Here is a 20,813-nt window from a genome sequence, read left to right as displayed (position 1 = left end):
TGTATTGGTTCTACCTGACGAAAAAGTGATAATTAAAAATGGCCGGGCTCTAATGCACGTTCAGGTTTTTGTAAACATTTTGCCACGAGGTTGAATGGCACACAACAGATAGTAAAGCGCCATGATTCATTTTAGACATTCATGACACTACAGTCGCTGCCATTATTCGAGGCCGACTCGCTCCTAGTTCTGGTGGTGGAACAAGTCTTCTCGGATAAGGACTATAAACCGTAGGTCCAGTGTACACAGTTATAACCTGTGTGTACTTTAAAGAACCCAGTTCATTATTCGAAAAAGAGTAGGGGGGTTACCCCGGTGAACTGGTTCACACAATAGCCCCTGTATCAGGGGGATTACCACCTATCTGATAGGACAGTGATTAATTCACTATTGGTAATCCTTGGCCACAGTGCCTAAAGACATAAAATAAAATTAAAATAAATAAAATAAATTATCAATGTTGATATTCTTGATTCATGGAGTATAAAAATAACTCTATGATTGATTCTTAAAAAATGTTGCCATTTTCATCCTGGTCCCATCCATGGAGGATAGGCCTACCTCCATGGTCCATCCATTCATTTTGGCCAATATGAGTCTTTTAGTTTTTTTACCTATCTGCAATGTAAGCATATTAATAATAGGGGCCATGATGATGATAACACAAAAGATCAAGCTTCGATTTCTGACATCTGCGACCTAGGAACTTTTTAATTCTGTGCACTAATTCGCGACTACGTTGTGTTTTGTGTTTGTCTGTTTTATCGAATACATTTTACGTTTTTGTGCATGTCTTTTTGTCTTTTTTTCTGCGAATACATTTCGTTGTAATAGTATTTTTGGCGGTGATTGCCTTCCATACTATACTAAACGTTACCTATCTTTGAACCCGGCACGATTTTTTTAAATAGAAAGCACCCATAATACGAATCAATTTCTATCTTTAGGGATATTCACCGGTACACACACAGCAGCTGACACACTCACTCACTCTCTTTCCGAACGACACAAGCCCGGCTTAAACTTTTCTCCTTTTCAAAGGTATGTTTGTTGTATAATTAGCACCATTTCATAGGATCATAAACAATGTTACTATTGGAGAATTGATTTTTAGGCTTTGTTTACACCCATTATGTATGCTTTTAGAAAATTAAAAATATCTGGTATAAACAAAATACCAAATTAGGCCTAGGCTAGGACTCAGGAGGACCCTGGGCCTGCCAGGGGCGAGATTAGGTAAGCTCTCTACTCTGCAGTAGTAGGCCTATACTATACAGTCAGTGTGGTATGTCTGTGGGGCCTTATTAGGCTAACTTGTGCAATTGGAATTCATTGAACTGTAAAGGAATTGTAAGGTCTAAAACTCTAAGAAAAGCCTGATGATTATTAGTGTGGACTGTGGTGGGTATACCTACCTGCACTCGGTAGTAAGTACAAGTATAAAAAAAGAATGTTTCAGACGCCAAAAAAACCAGGGTCCATTCCATCATTGCATGCACCAGGCTGCCTTCTACTAGACTAGATAAGGGGCCTAAGCCTACTGTACTATATAGATCCATTGCTCAACAACTTTCCAAGAGCAAAAATTATGAATTTTTTAATCTATATATATCTATATAAACACATTATTAGGCAATGAACATTAATTCGAAACCGCCCGGTGATATACTGAAATTTAATTAATTAATTTGAAACGATAAAGATGAGGAAATCTGTGAGAATGAGAAAAAGTCGCTCCAACCGAGACTCGAACTCGGACCACCTGCTTGATATGCAGATGTCCTAACCATTAGACCACTGTCTAGCCATTAGACCACTGTCTAATGGTTATATCTATATATATATATATCAATTTGATCTCTGGTGCGCGTGCGTACAACTGAGGACTAGTGCTGTTCCGCCGTACCACGCCGAGAATGTTAAAGAGTCGCTATCCAATCGAGTTTGAACAATACCAGGAAAGCCCCAGTGGTCTAATGGTTAGGACATCTGCATATCAAGCAGGCGGTCCGAGTTCGAGTCTCGGTTGGGGCGACTTTTTCTCATTCTCACAGATTTCCTCATCTTTATCATTTCAAATTAATTAATTAAATTTCAGTATATCACCGGGCGGTTTCGAATTAATGTTCATTGCCTAATGTGTTAATATATATATATCTGTATATATCCTGGGGCTCCTCCAACATTGAAAACTTAATTGATGGATTGCTTTAATTAATGGAATAATCAATAAATGTTTTAGATGTGGCTAGGCCTAAGTAGTTATAGTACAGTAGTAGGTTTTCTGGACCCTCTCAATTACAATTTTAAAATATAATAAACGGCAATACTTAAGAGTGCTTGTCACCAAAAATCAGACATATTCGTAATTTAGTGGCAAGGGTCAAAATTTCGAATTGGCTCATATTTTGCACATTGGTAGACCTTGATGTAAGTAAACCTGATGTGTAGTTTGTTTGGTAAAATATCGCTTAGTTTTCGAGAAAATCGAAAAATAACGATTTTCGGCCAATTTTGTTAATTTTTGGTGTATAATTTACATTAAGTTTAACAGCCTCTGGAAGCCAAATGTAGCAACCTAGCGTTTTAATATTTTACACTAACGTTAACTAGCATCTTGACAATAATTTAGTAAAGTTTCAAAAAATTTGATGAAATTTTAAGATTTTGACTAATTAATTACTAATTAGCATATATAAAACTCTTAAAAAGTAGAGTAAAAACAAACGCTTTTTTTTCATGTGCGACGAATTTTTTTTTAATAAAAAAATAGTCAATCTACTGTTTAGATACTAATATTTATGAATCAAGTAAAAAAAATTTGGGGAAACTATTTTCCGCTCCGCGTCAGAGCCACAAAGTTGTAAGAAATTCTAAGATTTCATCTGTCGGCAAGATCAATCAGATGTACCTATTGTTCTCTATTTACAGATTTAAGGTAAATTTTACTACGAGAAACAAACTTGAAAGGTCCTGAATAATTTGGAATTACGTTTTAATATAAAAACATCTAAAAATAAATTTCTAGTCAAATTTAAACGACTAACACATGAAATTAAGCAATTACTATCTAAGCTCAACATTATAACGCGCTTAGCTTCATCACCTGTTATGTTTTCCACTAGGTGAATTTATTCTTATTATTATTATAATATAATAATAATAATATTATTATTTTTTGCACTATACGCGCGCATGCGCAGTTTATTTTTATCAACAAAGTGTTCCATTTGACGTGTGCGTATACGCGAAAATGTTTGATTTGCGCGAATAATTTCGCCTAGTGGAAAACAGGCTATATAACATAATGTTCTTATCTTCTCATATAGGGAGTATTCGCACGAGCACGTTAACGCTATTTCCAAGCTCCACCCACTTTGTAAACAACTTGCTGTGCGTGTGCAAGCATTACGAAAAACTTTAGTTACGTGCGTCGAGAACCTTATTTCTGAAAAATAGCGTAAATGAAAACGTTAACCAAAACATGATTAAACATGCCTGGCTAGGCTTAGTCTCTATAAACCCAAGGTATTCCATGATTTGTTTTAATACGTGTGGCGTATATTGCGTGCGCTACACATGCTTTGCGTTCTACACTTCCCGTCGAAGCTTGAATTCAAAACGAGCAAGTACGTTAATGCAATAATGTTCACTGAACTCTGTTGTTATGCAAATGAGTAGAATGGTGACATCCGATAACGTTCATGTGCTCGTGCAAAATTTCCTAATAATTCGTAGCCTAAACAATAAATTATTGTTTGTAAACTTGTAAACCATTGTTTCATCCCTTCGCTTTATTAAAAATTTACAGAACGCGACTTTAAATACTAACAATTTAGACAACAGAATCGTCCCACATATTAAATTGTTATTTTAAAGAATTCATTGCTACCTTAATCAATCGAGCAACTGCACACGGAAACCAGCTTTCCCAGCCAATCAATGTATGGCTTCTTGCGCTTTATGGTTATATCTGTGGTATTAAGTTCAAGAGAAGTACACATTTCTTGCAACATTGGCAAAGAGAATCTGGAGAGTTTTTCTTGAGGTTTCAGTTCACAAATATTATGCATTTCAAACATTATTGGATGCTGCAAGCCTATTGTGTCCAGTACGGTTTGCGACAAAAGTTGAATTTCTCTTTCCTTTTCCGTTTTTGAATCATCTCCATTTTCTTCGACTTTGTCACCATCTTCATTACTATCGTAATCATCATCTTCGTCATCATCATCATCATGAACGACTGCATCTGTCCTCCTTTTTTTAGCCAAGTGTGAGAAAAAACTTGATGTGCTGTTAAAAATTCAGTCTTGCTAAATAGATGTGAACCATCGCTGTGCCTGGCCGATCTCATCTCTCGTGAGACATCACATGGATCAGCTTTCTGTCCCGTCTGCTCTCCAGCGTCAGAAACATCAATAAGGTTGGTTTTCTGTGGTACAGAAAATCGGGTTTTTTTGCAGAGGACTTTAACGCCCAGCCCATTTGCAGTTTGGGGCCAATGTCAAAACGTGGCAAATCGTTGGTTCTTGTTGGTTCTGGATTTTTAGAAGTACCCTCTCTCCTAGTTGTGTTGCGTATAATTTCATTGCCCTGTCATAAAGTGTTTCATGTTCTAGTGCGTTCTTGTGATTTTCATAATCTAAGTGTTTCTCTAGGGAAGAGTACCTCTGATATGACCTAATGCAACCTTGTTCGCGACAAAAGAACAGTTTGCTGGGGGTGCCAGGACTTTCTTCACTTTCTATTTGGTCGTCGTCATTTATATCAGCTTGTTCTTCATGAGATGTCTTGGCTTATATTCTTGCTTTTACTGCAATAAATGATACTTGATTTATTTTGATCAGACGTTGTATCTTGGTTATGAATTCAATTGGGTAGCTTCAAGGGCACACATAATTTACTCAAAAGTAGATTTTGTACTGCACCAATACCATACACGCCATCCACACCTTCATGGACCTGCTTCCATACTCTATGTTGTTGATATGACTCACGCCTTTCCATTTTCCTGCTGCACAAATAGTACCACTCACTATCGATGCCCGTAAACCTAAACATGTATCTGTGTGCAGCGATTTCCTTCTGGCATGCTTGTAAAGGTAGGACTTCAGTGATGCTCTGTTTGCGGTCTTTTCTATCGAATCCACAAGCTCCGCCGACAACCGATTTAAAAGAACATGAAATCTCCATTTTGTTTGTTTTCTTATATATAAGAATTATTTTCAACACGTCTTTACATTGTAAGACATAAACTAAAATTGATAACAAATCAGTTCCGTTGTCAACGTCAATGAAGATATCGTTATCTATCGAATATACGCAGTAAAGTGTTTTGTCTACTGTGGTTAATGTTTTGAAACATTCTCGTTGAGTAAGTTCGACCAGGTTCGACAAACAGGAAAACGATAACAAGTTAAAAAAATTTGTTTTTCAGTTTTATCCTATAAACTATGAGAGGATGGAATAATTTATAATAATGTGGTTTGACAAAGAATAAGCGAGTGATTTTTAGTTAATTGCTTAATTTCATATATTGGTTAGTAATTGAAATTTTACCAGAAACGTATTTTTAGTTTGTGTTTAAATTACAACTTAATTCAAAATTTATCTTTCAAGTTTGTTTCTCGTAATAAAAGTTTGGCTTAAAGCCACTTGGATTGCTAAATAGAGAACAATAGGTACATCTGATTGATCTTGCCGACAGATAAAATCTTTGAAATTCTTACAACTTTGTGGCTCTGGCGCGGAGCGGAAAATAGTTTCCCCAATTTTTTTGTACTTGATTCATAAATATTAGTATCTAAACTTTAGATTGATGACTTTTTTATTTAAAAAAAATTCGTCGCACATAAAAAAAAACGCGTTTGTTTTTACCCTACTTTTTAAGAGTTTTATATATTCTAATTAGTAATTAATTAGTCAAAATCTTAAAATTTCACAAAATTTTTTGAAACTTTACTAAATTATATTCAAGATGCTAGTTAACGTAAGTGTAAAATATTAAAACGCTAGGTTGCTACGTTTGGCTTCCAGAGGCTGTTAAAGTTAATGTAAATTATACACCAAAATCTAACAAAATTGGCCGAAAATCGTTATTTTTCGATTTTCTCGAAAACTAAGCGATATTTTACCAAACAATCTACACATCAGGTTTACTTACATCAAGGTCTACCAATGTGCAAAATATGAGCCAATTCGAAATTTTGACCCTTGCCACCTAATGTTTGATTTTTAGTGACTGGCTCTCTTAAGAACATTCATGACATTTTAGTACTCCTACTGTATACCAAACATACATATTTAATTTAAAATAAAATGCTTATTTTTAACCTTTTTTTTAAAAAAAGGAAGAATTTATCAATTCACTATGCCGATCACAAAGATTCATGCTCGTGAAATATTTGACAGTCGTGGAAACCCAACCGTTGAGGTCGATCTTACCACTGAAAAAGGTAGGTATTGAATCGCATTCATTTCCTTTCCAATGCCATACATGCCAACACTCCCGTTTGGGTCGGAAGACTCCTGTATTTTAAACTCGGCAACTGGCCTAACAATCCAATTGAGCTCCTGTTTTTCTACATTTTCTCATAGATTATAAAGATCTTACTTGAATCTTACTTGAATCTTCGGGCTCTTGATTAAGGCAAATTCCTTTTAAACGCCCTCCATTTCTTCTGTATTTATCTAGAATTGGTAGCAAAATTTATCTCCCATTGCTCTGTCTTTGTTTAGTTGATCCTTGAATGCATTTATGTTTTCTGCTTGTACTGTAGTGTGGTATAGATTGTTCCATGTGTTGACGATTCTACTTGAAAAGGAGTGGCTTCTGATTTTCAGTCGGGCTCTTGGCTTTCTTAATTTGAATTGATGGCCCCTTGTTCTACTGTCCTCTCTAAAGTCAAAAAAGGTTTCGGCTCAATATCTTCAAAATGTTGATGTATACTTTGTTTTCTGCATTAAAATTATAACAAAAAGGTTTGCACACAAGCAAATTTATTTATTTAAGCCATTGTACCACCATCTGCGGTCATAATTTTTAATTTTTTTTCTGAACGAAAAGGGGATTCCCCTTACACAGCCACAACATAATACTCCTTACCTCTCAAAAATAGATAGAAGGCAGTGTTGAATTAAAAAATACACCAGCTCTGTTTTTTTTTAAAACTTAGATGTTGTGAATTGATTCCGGTAATACTGTATGTACATTTGATTATGAAATAAAGAAAGGGAATTAAATTTTTTCCGTTATTTTATTACTTTTTTTTTGGGTGCATATTCAGAAAATTAGTGGAGTAATTCATTGTGCTTAAAAATTCCACTTCTATTCTATTTCACATTTTTCTCCACAATAGGCCTAATTGTGTGAACATTTTTATTTTAGGAATGTTCAGAGCTGCTGTTCCTAGTGGAGCATCGACTGGAATATATGAAGCTTTAGAGTTGCGGGATAAAGATCCAATAAGGTTTCTTGGCAAAGGTAGGTGCATTTTACTATTTTTTCAGGGTTTGCAATATAAAGTGAACGACAATTCCTGCTAAAAGTTAGATCTTTGTACCACCCAACCAAGGACAACTTGCAAATATTGTACACTTTTGTAAATATTTTGTATGGGTGGAACCTCTCATTACGAGAGTGTTTCTCTATTTTAAAGCATAAAGAGTAACCAATAAATATTATTACTATTCTTTAAGTATTAAGTAAAATCATGGAGTTATTAAACATGAAGGTTGAAAAGGTAAAGTAGATTTAATTTTATTTATTTTTCAGGTGTTCTAAAGGCAGTTTCCAACATAAATGATGTTATAGCACCATATATTATCTCAAAGGTGGGTAATTATTTATTTGTAACCCTAAACTACGGAAGGATGAATAATTCAAGATTGTAATACCCCTTTCACACCAAAACTCTGTAGTGATCTCCATTCACACCAACCAAGCAACACCAGGTTTTTTTTTAATAAAATTGTAAATACTGCCCTCTACTTTGTTTGCTAGCAATGATCATTAGAATCATTTTAATTGATAATATTTTTAATTTACTAATTATTTCTGTCATAATGTTTTATTTACTATTTATTATTTTGTAGACCTGCTATAAATATTTTGAAATAAAAACCTAAAAAATCTGGAGTTTGATGTTGGTACCTTTCACACCGACCATCCATGTGTCCCCGCAGTTTGCCCTTGAATTTATTCTGCAAAACTGCAATTTATTCACAAATCCCAAATTTATATACCACTTTGATTGAAAAATTAACTTATTTTTTTAACCTTTTGTTCATTTTAATTCCAGGGGATTGATGAAACTTCCCAGAAAGCTATTGACTCGTCAATGTTGGAACTTGATGGAACGGAAAATAAATGTGAGTTGCACAATTACTGTGGACTCAAATTTTGGGAGTCTAGTGGTTAGCTAAGTAAAAAGACACCAGTTTCTGATCTGAATGAAATTGTTGCTCTACTGTCTCTGGTTTGATTAGTTTTGTTCAATCAAGTCGAGTAGCCGAGCGGTTAAGGCAGGGGTGCCGTAAACCATAGCTATACAATCGACAGGTTTAAGATACTCCTTGACCATTGTTCTGGTGGTAGAACTTCTCGGATAACTGGAGCTCCAGTGTACACATCTGACTTGTGTGAACTTTAAAGAACCCAGTACATCTTTTGGAAGAATAGTGTTGTGTACAGGTCCATTTAGCCCAATCTGGCGCCGTTTGATGGCAGCACTAAACACTAAGAGAGAAAAGAAAGTTGTCCACATCTACCTGTATGCGCAATTCAGCCCAGTAGACTGCAAGTTGCAGGCTATTCCCACATTTACAAAAAGAAATAGTGTATGGCTAATTCTGATGACATTACAATATCAATTTCTAAACTATATCCCTTGTGTTTTTGTTTATCTTAGCCAAGCTTGGTGCCAATGCAATCCTAGGTGTATCATTAGCAGTTTGCAAGGCAGGAGCTGCTAAGAAAGGTGTACCGCTCTATCAGCACATTGCTGACCTTGCAGGAAACATGGAGGTCATCCTACCAGTACCAGTATGTTATTTTAAAGTTCAACATTTTCATCATCATTTATGTTTTATGGTACAGTATCCTATAAAAGTGACAATTTTTCTCGAAGTTGTCCACTTAAAGCCTTTTTTCCATAAGCAGTTATTTTCGCGCGAATCAAACATTCATAAGTTCTAATTGTTTCCGCAATTTTTTTGTTTCTTTTTTCACTTTTGTGGAAACGGGCTTAATTCCAATGGTGGAAATAGGGAAGCTGCCAAACATTCTGTGTCCTAAGGGAGAGCCTCATAAATGAAGCTGTAATATGTTTGTTTCGGTTACAAGAGTTTTGGTATTTTTTACATAGTCCAGGCGATCTAACAGGACGATGAGCTTTCCTTGCCAAGATAGGAACTCATAACAGTTCTTTGATCTTATGTCTGGCTCCAACAAATACCAACAGTCCTGTACTTTGTACATATTCTGCATGGTATGGAGTCTGATTAAAGGACATGAAACTGATCGTGTGGCAGCCACAGATAAACCCTTTGGTCTCCGGAGATCAGCATCCTGATGTTAGATTGCCTGTAGAATAATACTAAAATTAACATTCTATTACTATTAACAGTACTTTAAACAAAGCAATTTATTTTTCTTTGCAGGCATTTAATGTTATAAACGGTGGAAGTCATGCAGGCAATAAGCTTGCCATGCAGGAGTTTATGATTCTTCCCACAGGTACTGCTAATTTTTCATAAATCGTTCATGTGTGCAAAGTACAATGTGAATACCGTTCCATAGATCTTTAACAAAATGTTTACAACTGCAAAATGAGTACATTGGTGTTGTACTGTCTGCATTTTACCCATCATATTTTATATAACGTGACAAGCAAGACAATTTTTGAGCCAGAGTTCTGAAATAAAATATTTTAATTGAAAATAATACTTTCTAATTTCTTCAATGTTCTACACTGGCATTAAATAAAATTTGTCTTTATATATTAATATGTAGGTGCAGCATCATTTAAGGAGGCTATGCGTATTGGTTGTGAGGTCTATCAGACCTTGAAAAAGGTAATAAAGGAGCGTTATGGACAAGACGGTAGGTTTATATTCTCTGTTTTTGGAGACTAATTTGGTATATTTCAAAAAGTGCTATAAATTAAGAACAGAATTGGACCTGATTTAACTAACTGTATTGCCTATTGCTATAGCAATCTTAAGGATCATAAAAATTGACACCTGATTGAAATTGTTGTGCAACATTATGCGACGTAAAGCCTGTTTTCCACTAGATGGATTGGTTTACCCAAATTCAACATTTCACATAGAAAAGAATCGCGTTAACTTTTCCATTATAAAGGAGCAAATAGCTGTTTGCTGAGCTTTTCGATTCTTAAAATGCTCATGAATGCGACAGCTATTTTTCCTGAACTCTTATTGGTTGCACATTGTTTCGTTTTGCAAAACGTAGAAACAAAAAAACCACATTTGAAAGTAGTTGAGTGCATCAGTATTCTAAATTGTCTTATATGTTACAGTATTTTTATTTTCCCTTTCAGCTACTAATGTTGGAGATGAAGGAGGTTTTGCTCCAAACATTCAAGATAATAAAGAAGGTACTTACTCAAAATTGTATAAATAGTTCACATTATGTTATGCTAATAATATTATTCCCTGTATATTCCTGTCGCACAGTTCTGCGAAAAAAGTGCTCTATAGCAATAAAATCCATTAAACACAATGTCACTTGATGAGATGTTCCCAGTCACATAATAAATAAATATAATAATAATAATAATAATAGTTCGATTTTGTAACGTGCTAATTCCAGCAGTAAGTGATCAAAGGTGCGGTGTATGGGAGAGCTCAATCTGAAAGCAAAAGATAAGTTTTCAAGGCAGATTTAAAGGCAATAGTAGACGAACATGATATAATAGAGGCGGCTGGGTCATTCCATAAGCGAGAGGTAGCAGAATCACCTACAATGCACCTACAGTACCTAAACACCATTATTTTAATTAAGCGGAAATTAAATTAACAATCTACAGTAACATCCTAGTAAATACTTGCTTTTAATTTCTTTGGAAATCTCTCTTTCTGTGAGAAGAACTCACTCACCAATCCTCACTTTCTGATATAGACCTCGGCTAGATGCAAGGGGGTGTAGGTTGAATGTTGAAGTACTTATCATGAGATTGTGCGGTCGAATTCAATTCTCGCCGCATTGCTTGTATTGGACAAGACACTTTACTTGCATTTGCATCTACTGTACCTTTCCACCCAGGTGTGCAAAAGACACTGTGCTTAGAGTTTTCACAATTTATATATCCAGGATATTATTATTATTATTTGAATTCTTATTCTTGACTGTGTTATAAAATTATACCATCATTTAAATGTTATAGGACTTGAGTTACTCAAGGTGGCTATTGCTAAAGCTGGTTATACAGACAAGATTGAGATTGGAATGGATGTAGCTGCATCTGAATTCTATCATGATGGTAAATATGATCTAGACTTCAAGAACAAAGACTCGGATCCTTCCAAATGGGTAAAGGATTTTTTCTATTTATAATTGAAGTTTAAGTTAGTTGTGTTATTTAATAATGGACTAAGTTATTGTATTTATTATGTAGACAACATCTCCCTTCGTGCCTAGCTTCCACCAAACTTTCTAATTCGCCTGTCCCCATTGACTGAAGTGGATCACTGGCTTTATTATTATTATTATCACATTTGTTTACCCAGGGTAGTTAAACTGTTTTTCATTGGGGCCCTGCATACAACGTTATACATTGCTACATACTCAGCAGAGACTTAGATATTAATAAATAGATCAAACAATATTGATTTGAAAATGCTTACAGAAATCTCAATTCAAATTAACGGGCAAATTGTTCCACATATTTGTTCAAAAACTTGTGAGGTAACTTTCCTTTTTCACAAAAGGTACCTTAAGTTTCATAACAGTGAACTGTCTTGTTTCACAAATTTTTGAAATTGGTGTGAATAGTGCACTAAGTACTAACAATGAATCTGTAGCTTTAAGTCCATATTTGATAATATTGAATATGTACTGATTTTATCACTATGGTGAAGAAGCGACTGTTAATACTGTACTCAATAAGCCCTTTATCATTTACATACCACAGACACTACTACAGTATATTATGCAGAAATTGTTTTCTTCATGATTAAATTCAAAATTCTATTGAATCAATATTTATTAGTATTCAAAATTGGATTTTATACACATTTGTTTTTGTGTGTACTGGTATTTCCACTTTTTTTCTTTTCCTCAAACTTTTTGAAAAACGATCTTTTTGTAGCACACATTTTTTACATATTTTAATGATCAAGTCATATGTAATAATTATATTATTTTGTTTTATATGTATATATGTATATTTTTTACGATTTACATGTCAAGTATAAATAACTTATTTTAATTGAATTTCTACCTCATGGAGCAGATTACTTTTAATAAATTTTGAATCTGAATCTTTTCATCTAAAAAAGCTAAAAAACATAAATTGTCTTGAAAACAAAGGAATAAATGAAAACGAAATATATAAATTAAAATTTAAAAAAAACATTTTTTCCTTTTTTATTTACATTTATTGTGTATCATTTCTTTGTAAAGTCATTTAGGAATTATTTTTGCTTAGATTATGCTTCTTCTTCAGGCTGATTTTTGAATGATACAAAGAATCTAATCTGTTTGCTTGTATTCTTTCAGTTAAATGGGTCACAACTTGCAGATCTGTACTCTGAATTCATTGCTGAATATCCAGGTAAGTAACTTTTATAATCAATCAATCAAAATCAATTTATTCCATAAAACGATGAATTATGTACAAATATGTCATCAAAAAGTTATGGAAAAGGGAACTCAAAAAAGCAAAGTCGAAACCCTTAAAAAAAAACCCAATATGGTAATAAGAATAAAAAGAAGAATTTATTACTTTAAAAGAAGATGATAAATAGTGAAATATGTTTAAATTTGGGATAAATTGACCAATTTACAAATGTAACTATAGCTTACACAACTCCCGATAATAGTATGATACAGTGGAAGATTTCTTAAAAGCATTAAAACAAGTAGGATTTAGAATAGAATGTATGTTGCCTATTAAGCCCAAGTCCATTTTCTTAAACACGTTCCAGTGATTCAACAGAAGCACGTATAATCATGTACTATATCTCATTTTACATTTGGATATACATACTGTAAGTTGTTATATAAACAAAAACATCAACAATAAATAATTCAACAAAATATGATGTTTTTGGTTTTTTTTTCTGAAAACACTATTGTGTGGACTTGGGTCCTTCTAATAGTCAGTTATTCATATGTTTAAACATTATCGCCAACCATTATTCATGGAAAACCCCTATTAAGGTGATCCACTTTATTAGGGCCTAAGGGTGTCCCCTTAATAGAGGCTCTACTATATGCAAATGTTGATTGCAGATTTTCTTGGTAAGAACTTTTTAGCACAAATACAAGAACGTGATGTTTGATGAATTTTTTATTAAATATGAGTGTTGCGTCTTTTTTAAAAGAAGGTCATGTGTACTCATGACTATAAGCAAGCGATAAGAATATCATTCAGTTTATAATACCTAACATCTTATTGGTCAATATTTTGTATAATGCACTTATGTCCACTTCATTCTGCCTTGTGATTGGTCAGTAATATGAAATATGCACTTAAGTATGATTGCGGAAAGCTTTGTTGTGATTGGTTGTTAACATGAATTATGCACTTAAGTGTGATCGCATACAGCTGCGATGTAATAGGCAATAGGAGAAATTATGTGCTTGACACTATCACTTTAATATTGTATGATTGGTTAATAAATTATAACTTGTTCAGTCGCCCTGTGCCACGTTTACTGTCATATGTGTTATTTATGTCACTAAGTGCTCTTGCTTGCATCATGCACATTCGATGAAATGAACAAAAGATATTATTTCTAGTATCATTAAACATTTTCATTTGCTCTTTATATTGATATTCGAAGAGGGGACCCCTCAGGATGTAAATCCCCTTTTGGGAATTTAGTGGGCTATCCCTTGTACCATTCAAAATGGTTTTTATCTGTATTTGTAATTGTATGGCATCAAAATAAATCAAATCAAACTAACAAAATAACATGAACTCAGAAATACCACAAAACAAATAAAATGAAAGATCTTCAATAGTGATGAACTAAAAAAAAAATATATATTTAATATAATATGAAATTAATTAGTAATTTAACCCAATTTGAAACATTTTAATAAAAACAAAATAAGTTTACATGTAGTTTTGATTATACTGTACATTTAATATGGGTTGATAATACAAATATTATATATATTATTCTGTATACAGAAACATACAGAATTGTGTTTGCAGTATAAAATAATAATACAAGCTATAGGCATTAATTATTTAGAAAGAAAATCAAAATAATAATAATTTGTTTACCTTAAATTTTCCCATGTCAACATTCATTTATAACTTATAGCTTCAATTCAATTCAATTCAATTCACATTTATTTACTCATCGTTTATAAATACAGTTTCATAGCATAAATGATGGCAAGGATCCTGCATAGAGAAGTTTACACTTCTGTTTTCGCAGGACCCTTTTACATAAAAAACATAATAGATACAAAATTTAAAAAAAAACATTTCCTATATACATTTTAGAGTTTTTCATCATAAAAAAGCATTTGTGTTTTTATAATATCATTATTTATACATTTTTTCTTAAAAAAGCTTAACTTATAGGTTGTCAACTTCGTAGCTTATCTTCTTTCTGTGACATGCTAACTCTAGAAAAAAGTAGAGCTATTCTAAAAAATATTAACCATGCCTTGTTCAATGATTTCGAGCTCATGCCTCATGGGCGTCGCTTTTGATGCCCGGCATGTAAAACAAACCGGAAAAGGAATTCGTTTTTGCCAGTGGCCATCCGACTCTTAAATTCTTGAACTTTGACTCTTGTTATATTGTACTGTGTATTGTGATATTTTGTAAGATCATTTTAATCCAGACCTTTTTATTTGAATTGCCCCGTGTGGGATGATTAAAGAATTTTCAATTTAAGTAAAACTGTACATGGAATTTTAGAGTACATTTTATACCTTGTTTGTACAGTAACTATCCTTTTTGTATTCGAATATCTTCATGCAACTATTTATTTAGTGTATTATGTGTTTGTCTCTCATGATATTGGCTTGTTCCAAAATAAATTGAATTGAAATATAAAGAAAAAAAATCTAGTTCATTCTGCATATGGAAATATAATATAAAAAGTACAGTGTTCTACAACAGATAACTTAATGTCTGTTACAACACTGTATAAAATATCTGTATTATTTATTTTACTTTCAATACAAAATTAATTGACAAAAAGAGATTGACATTTCAAAACCATCATAGAAACATCAATTTTGGTTGAGAGGCCAAGCAGTTAAGACAGTGGAACCGTAATACCTCCCCATATTAACATCGGCAAGGATTTGAGCCTCACTCGCTCCATGGTTCTGGTGGTAGAACGAGTCTTCTCGGATAAGGACTATACGCTGTTTAGGGTCACCTTCTATAAATAAGGTGTAAAGAAATAAATAAATTTTCAAGATCAAGTAAATCCACAAAACTTAACTTGACAATGATAAATAGTTCCATGATGGTCACAACATTTTTTGTAATTCGTATTTATTTTGCAATGATTTTATTTTATCTTCTGATAGTTGTGTCAATAGAAGATGCTTTTGATCAAGATGACTGGGAGGCATGGAGCAACTTCATGGCACGTGTTGATATACAAGTCGTGGGCGACGACTTGACGGTCACGAACCCTAAACGAATCAAAACGGCTGTGTCTGCCAAAGCTTGTAACTGCCTACTTCTTAAAGTGAACCAAATCGGTTCAATTACAGAATCTATTGAAGCGTAAGATTGTTTATCACATTATCACATTGATCTAGACGTTCTTATCCCTATTTCCTATGATATCCCATGGGATTATTACATCTGTAAACATGTTTATAGGTGATAATTAAAATCATAAGTCCTCCTTAAGACTTCAATCAATCAATTTATTTGGAAATTACACCTTTGAACATTTGTGACGCACACAACAGAGCTACTTCCTTATTAGGAATAACAAAACACTTAAAAAGACATAAATCACAGAAATAATTTAATCTTGGCCCTATTAGTTTAAATATAGTTAGAAGGGGTGGGGGTGTGATATAAGATGTTATAAATAAATAAATGAATCTAATTCTCCCTGATACTGTATCTAAATTTGTCCAGTATCAGCAAATTGAGTGATGCAGCGTGTGTATCCCATGTGACACCTGTATCTTGGACCCATAACCTAACCTTGATACAGGCACCACATATACCATGATACAAATGAGATGCCATCAAAGAATTTCTCTATAATACTATACAAATATGGTCCTATGTGCAGATACAACACTGAGATGATAAATTATCAATGTAAACTATACTTTATCCGAGTACTCTTCGCTTGCACTGAGGAAGGGTTTAGTGATACGGGAAGCTCTGCAATTTCTCTCTGGCTGTTTTACCTTGTTGTTTTGATACAGTAGCTTATTTTATTTGCTTCTCCATTGAGATTCAGCCACTGTCAGTAATTTTCCTTTTGATTTAAGCTGTATAATCCCCAAAAAATGTATCAAAAGCTGAAACCCTTTGGTTGTCCCAAAATATCATAGTTTTTAAAGTGAATTTTGAATGCTATGAAATAATTTCATGGTTTTAGAATTTTCAAATTATACATAAGTTCTCAAATTTTGGCACAAATTATATTTGAATGATAAATTTTTTCAGTTGCAAGTTAGCTCAATCTAACGGTTGGGGGGTGATGGTGAGTCACCGAAGTGGCGAAACTGAAGATACTACAATTGCTGATTTGGTGGTTGGACTTTGCACTGGTCAAATCAAGACTGGAGCCCCATGCCGCTCAGAGAGGCTCGCAAAGTACAATCAAATTCTCAGGTAGGACATTTTTATTGTTTTTAGGGAGAATAAAATAATTTCATGTGACAAATTTCTCAATTTTTCAATGTTTTTTATTATATATAATATAATGTATTCTGTTAATGTGGCCGATAAGTTCGAAATAGATATTTTTATTCCAATAATTTGTCAAAATGATTCACATTTTTCACACATGGTAAAAATTTACATACTATAATATTTAGAATTTAAATTGAGTGCACTGCTAGAAGGAAGTGCAGGAAGTGGGTGGGTGTCAGAGATGAAAGCACCAATATGTAGCTTTTATCTCATTAACTATGACCTATGTCATGAACCTATATTCGTAATATTTCTTAATCTATATGGCCAAAAAGTTTATGATGAAGCTTACATTTTTGATATCCTTTCACTTTAACTATCATAAGGAATTACAAAAATGACCAGAAAACAATGCAAACCATACTAATGTTATGTAATAAAATTACAGTAAAAAATATATTACATGGAGATATTATAAAAGGTTTGAAACCTTTCTTTTTTTTTATGAAACTTCAGAATTGAGGAGGAACTTGGTGCTCGGGCAAAATTCGCTGGTAAATCTTTCCGTCATCCTATGAAATAGAAAAGTCAAACAACATTGGATTCTCTATTTAGGGAACCATTTGTGATCGCTTAACAGTAAATTGCATATAGTACTTGATTTACAATATCATATCGCTGATTATAGACCTGTAATAGTTTACCCTTAAATTATACACTGTGTGTGCATTATGTATTATGTACGAATACATTAACATACTAAAGGTGATTGTTTTTAAATGGATTGTTCCTGGTGTCTAAACGTTTTTATTGTTTACATCATAATGTTTTGCAGTGTTTCCAAGTGTTAAATGCAGTTGCCTCATAAAGAATATAGATGTAGATAAATAAATAATTTATTCAAGTTAAAATTTCAACATGTTATTGAACTCTACAGACTGTTTCATAAAAAATCTCTTTTTAATCACTAGGTGCTTAGTTTCTTCCTATTTATAGATATTTTGAGTTGGTTTTTTTTCAGTTGTTAACTCCTCTATACACTGACATCTCTAATAATATTAAATATTCAGTGATGACTGCAATTTTTAATATCATGAAACGTCACAAAATAAACATGAATATTCATTAGTCATATCCATAAGGTGTGACTACCTCCATGGTGTGACGTAAGAATTGATCTAACAACAATCCACTAATACAAACGCTTTCTGTCGAGCCGTCTGGTTAATCGAATGGATTAGACTATGGACTTGTCGATGTATGGGGTTCGAATCCCATGAGCAACATCTTTTTACTTTATAGTGAGAGAGATTATTTAGAGGGTTAGGTTTAGTTATATTTAGGAAGTAGTTCAGCTATCTTACACATAAGGGGTCCCCAAATACGGAAAAAAAAGTAAAAGTAAAAAACTATGTTGCAAACTAATTTGGAAAATTTTACCATTTTTAAAACTTTAAAGTGCCACAAAACAAATTGCTGTATTGTATGTACCAGTTATTAGTACATCATAATTTGCTGCATTGCATCAACACAAAATTTGCTTTTTTTTAAAGTTAATTTTTTTAACTCATACATAAATAAACACTTAAATAAATGATGCTTTTAATTGTTTTGTCTTTATAATTTATTTACTTTACTTGGAATTAATGAAGTAAATATCTATCTTCTAGCAAACTTTCACTCATGTTAAATACTTTGTTGTCTAATTTAATGTAAGCACTGTGTAAAATGGTTATGTTTATGTTTTAATACATTTTGGCATTTACCAAACATTGCCATTTTAAGGCTCTTCTTCAAAAGGTTTACTATTAGTATTATAATTAAAATACATGGGGAACCTAATTCCTAAACGTCCCACCCTATTTTGCTAACTAAATAATATTATGTTAAATAAAATAGTTCATTTATATTACTAGTAAGGCTGTTGGCCAAATTGTAGCAATCTAATTATATAAAGCATTTGTCTGTTTAATCGCTGAAAATGTTTGCTTTTTAAAAATGATCATTATCATTGTTTAATGCTATAACATAATGGTAGATATTCGATATTTTTTCATTATATAATACAGTATTGTTAATCGGTAAAAAAGTAAAACAGTAAAATAATAAACAACGTATATTAGATAAAACCATGCGATATTAAATGAAAATAAAAATATTCATTCCAATCTAAATTGAATATGTACGTAATGTACTATCATTTACCTATCGTATTTATTAGAACAAACGATACCCAGTTCAACCCCCCTCCCCCACACCTCTCTCTCTCTCGCCACCCGCCACCCCCCCCCCTTTCTCTCCCCCTCTCGCCACCCCCCTGCTCTCTCTCTACCCGTTTCCCCCCCCCCCCCTCCCTTAAATCAGAGACGTTTATTCGAATTCAGATATTCAAAATAATTAATTTTGTATGAATAATACTACATGCATCATGATTATTTATGTAGTAGTAATAGCATGTATCAAACACAAGTAGATTTTATCAAAATACATATTATATCGTGAATATGTATTGAGAAACATGTTTGAATGTCCCGTAAAACTTGTACCAAGAAACATGTATAGATAAACATTTCCAGAGAAACTCATACCCAGAAACATGTATATATAAACATGTTTTAAGAAACATGTTTTAAGAAACATGTCGCAAGAAACATGTATAGATAAACATGTCCAGAGAAACATGTCCAGAGAAACTCATACCAAGAAACATGTATAGATAAACATGTTTTAAGAAACATGTCGCAAGAAACTCGTACCAAGAAACATGTATAGATAAACTTGTCCAAAGAAACTCATATCAAGAAACATGTATAGATAAACAAGTTTTAAGAAACATGTATAGATAAACATGTTTAAGAAACATGTCCCATGAAACATGTCCCATGAAACTCGTACCAAGAAACATGTATAGATAAACATGTTTTAAGAAACATGTCGCAAGAAACTCGTACCAAGAAACATGTATAGATAAACTTGTCCAAAGAAACTCATATCAAGAAACATGTATAGATAAACATGTTTTAAGAAACATGTATAGATAAACATGTTTAAGAAACATGTCCCATGAAACTCGTACCAAGAAACATGTCCCGTGTAAAGTACTGTCTACACTATCAAACTTTATGTGACATGTAATGTGCCCATATATGGACATAATGATGTCGTATCACTACCATATTTGGGTACATCAGTTACGAAATGCGTTAGAGAAACGTTCAACACAAAAAGGAAGATGAAGAATTACTAGAACCTGATCTGTTGAACAAAGAGACTTGAAAATCACAAGAGTTATTCATACCTTTGTTACGGATAACCAATTATGCAAAGGAGACTTTATTTTCAAATCTGATTTGACAACAATTTGTTCACTGTCATCAACAAAAGCATCTTATATGAATTGTGTTATTAATCTCATGCAAATTGTTAATTCTAATCTGTTATTTCATGTGTCTTAAAATATCTCTTCGTTAATTGATTTACGATACATAATATCCTAGTATACAGTAAGTATAGATTGTTTACTTAATCAAGATTGCATATAATATGGAGGGAACGCTTCAGCTTAAAGATTATGTGTCTGATGCGTAGGCGCCGATGACAGATCAGAGATTCACAATCTTCTTGTTCATTTATTTAAACAAAAATTATATAGCAGAATACACAAGAAATCTATATTAATCTTTATACAACGTTATTAACGTTATCATTTATGTTATCACAACTTGACGTTATCCAAATTCCTTCACTTGCACTGATGAAGGG

The 20,813-nt window shown here is 33.0% G+C and overlaps 1 protein-coding gene and 1 non-coding gene across 3 annotated transcripts; both read left to right on the top strand.

The window, feature by feature from the left end:
- The first annotated feature begins 954 nt into the window (after positions 1 to 954).
- On the top strand, positions 955 to 19,181 carry LOC140044878 (alpha-enolase-like). Of its 2 annotated transcripts, none has more exons than XM_072089574.1 (14): positions 955 to 1,041; positions 6,351 to 6,455; positions 7,388 to 7,483; positions 7,775 to 7,833; positions 8,301 to 8,370; positions 8,910 to 9,043; positions 9,661 to 9,736; positions 10,013 to 10,102; positions 10,563 to 10,619; positions 11,409 to 11,554; positions 12,743 to 12,797; positions 15,752 to 15,953; positions 16,863 to 17,030; positions 17,568 to 19,181. In XM_072089574.1, exons 2-14 carry the CDS (start codon positions 6,371 to 6,373, stop codon positions 17,632 to 17,634), a joined length of 1,305 nt encoding a protein of 434 aa, XP_071945675.1. In that variant the 5' UTR covers positions 955 to 1,041; positions 6,351 to 6,370; the 3' UTR covers positions 17,635 to 19,181. The 2 variants fall into 2 exon arrangements, with proteins under 2 accessions (XP_071945675.1, XP_071945676.1); XM_072089575.1 differs by having other exon boundaries at positions 997 to 1,041; positions 6,355 to 6,455.
- On the top strand, positions 1,963 to 2,034 carry Trnad-auc (transfer RNA aspartic acid (anticodon AUC)). The gene has a single exon. It is a non-coding gene; the product is annotated as a tRNA-Asp (tRNA).
- Positions 19,182 to 20,813: the final 1,632 nt, after the last annotated feature.

Source organism: Antedon mediterranea, chromosome 3 (genome assembly GCF_964355755.1).
Source record: "Antedon mediterranea chromosome 3, ecAntMedi1.1, whole genome shotgun sequence".
In the NCBI taxonomy this organism is placed as follows: domain Eukaryota; kingdom Metazoa; phylum Echinodermata; class Crinoidea; order Comatulida; family Antedonidae; genus Antedon; species Antedon mediterranea.
This window is presented reverse-complemented; position numbering and strand designations above follow the sequence as displayed.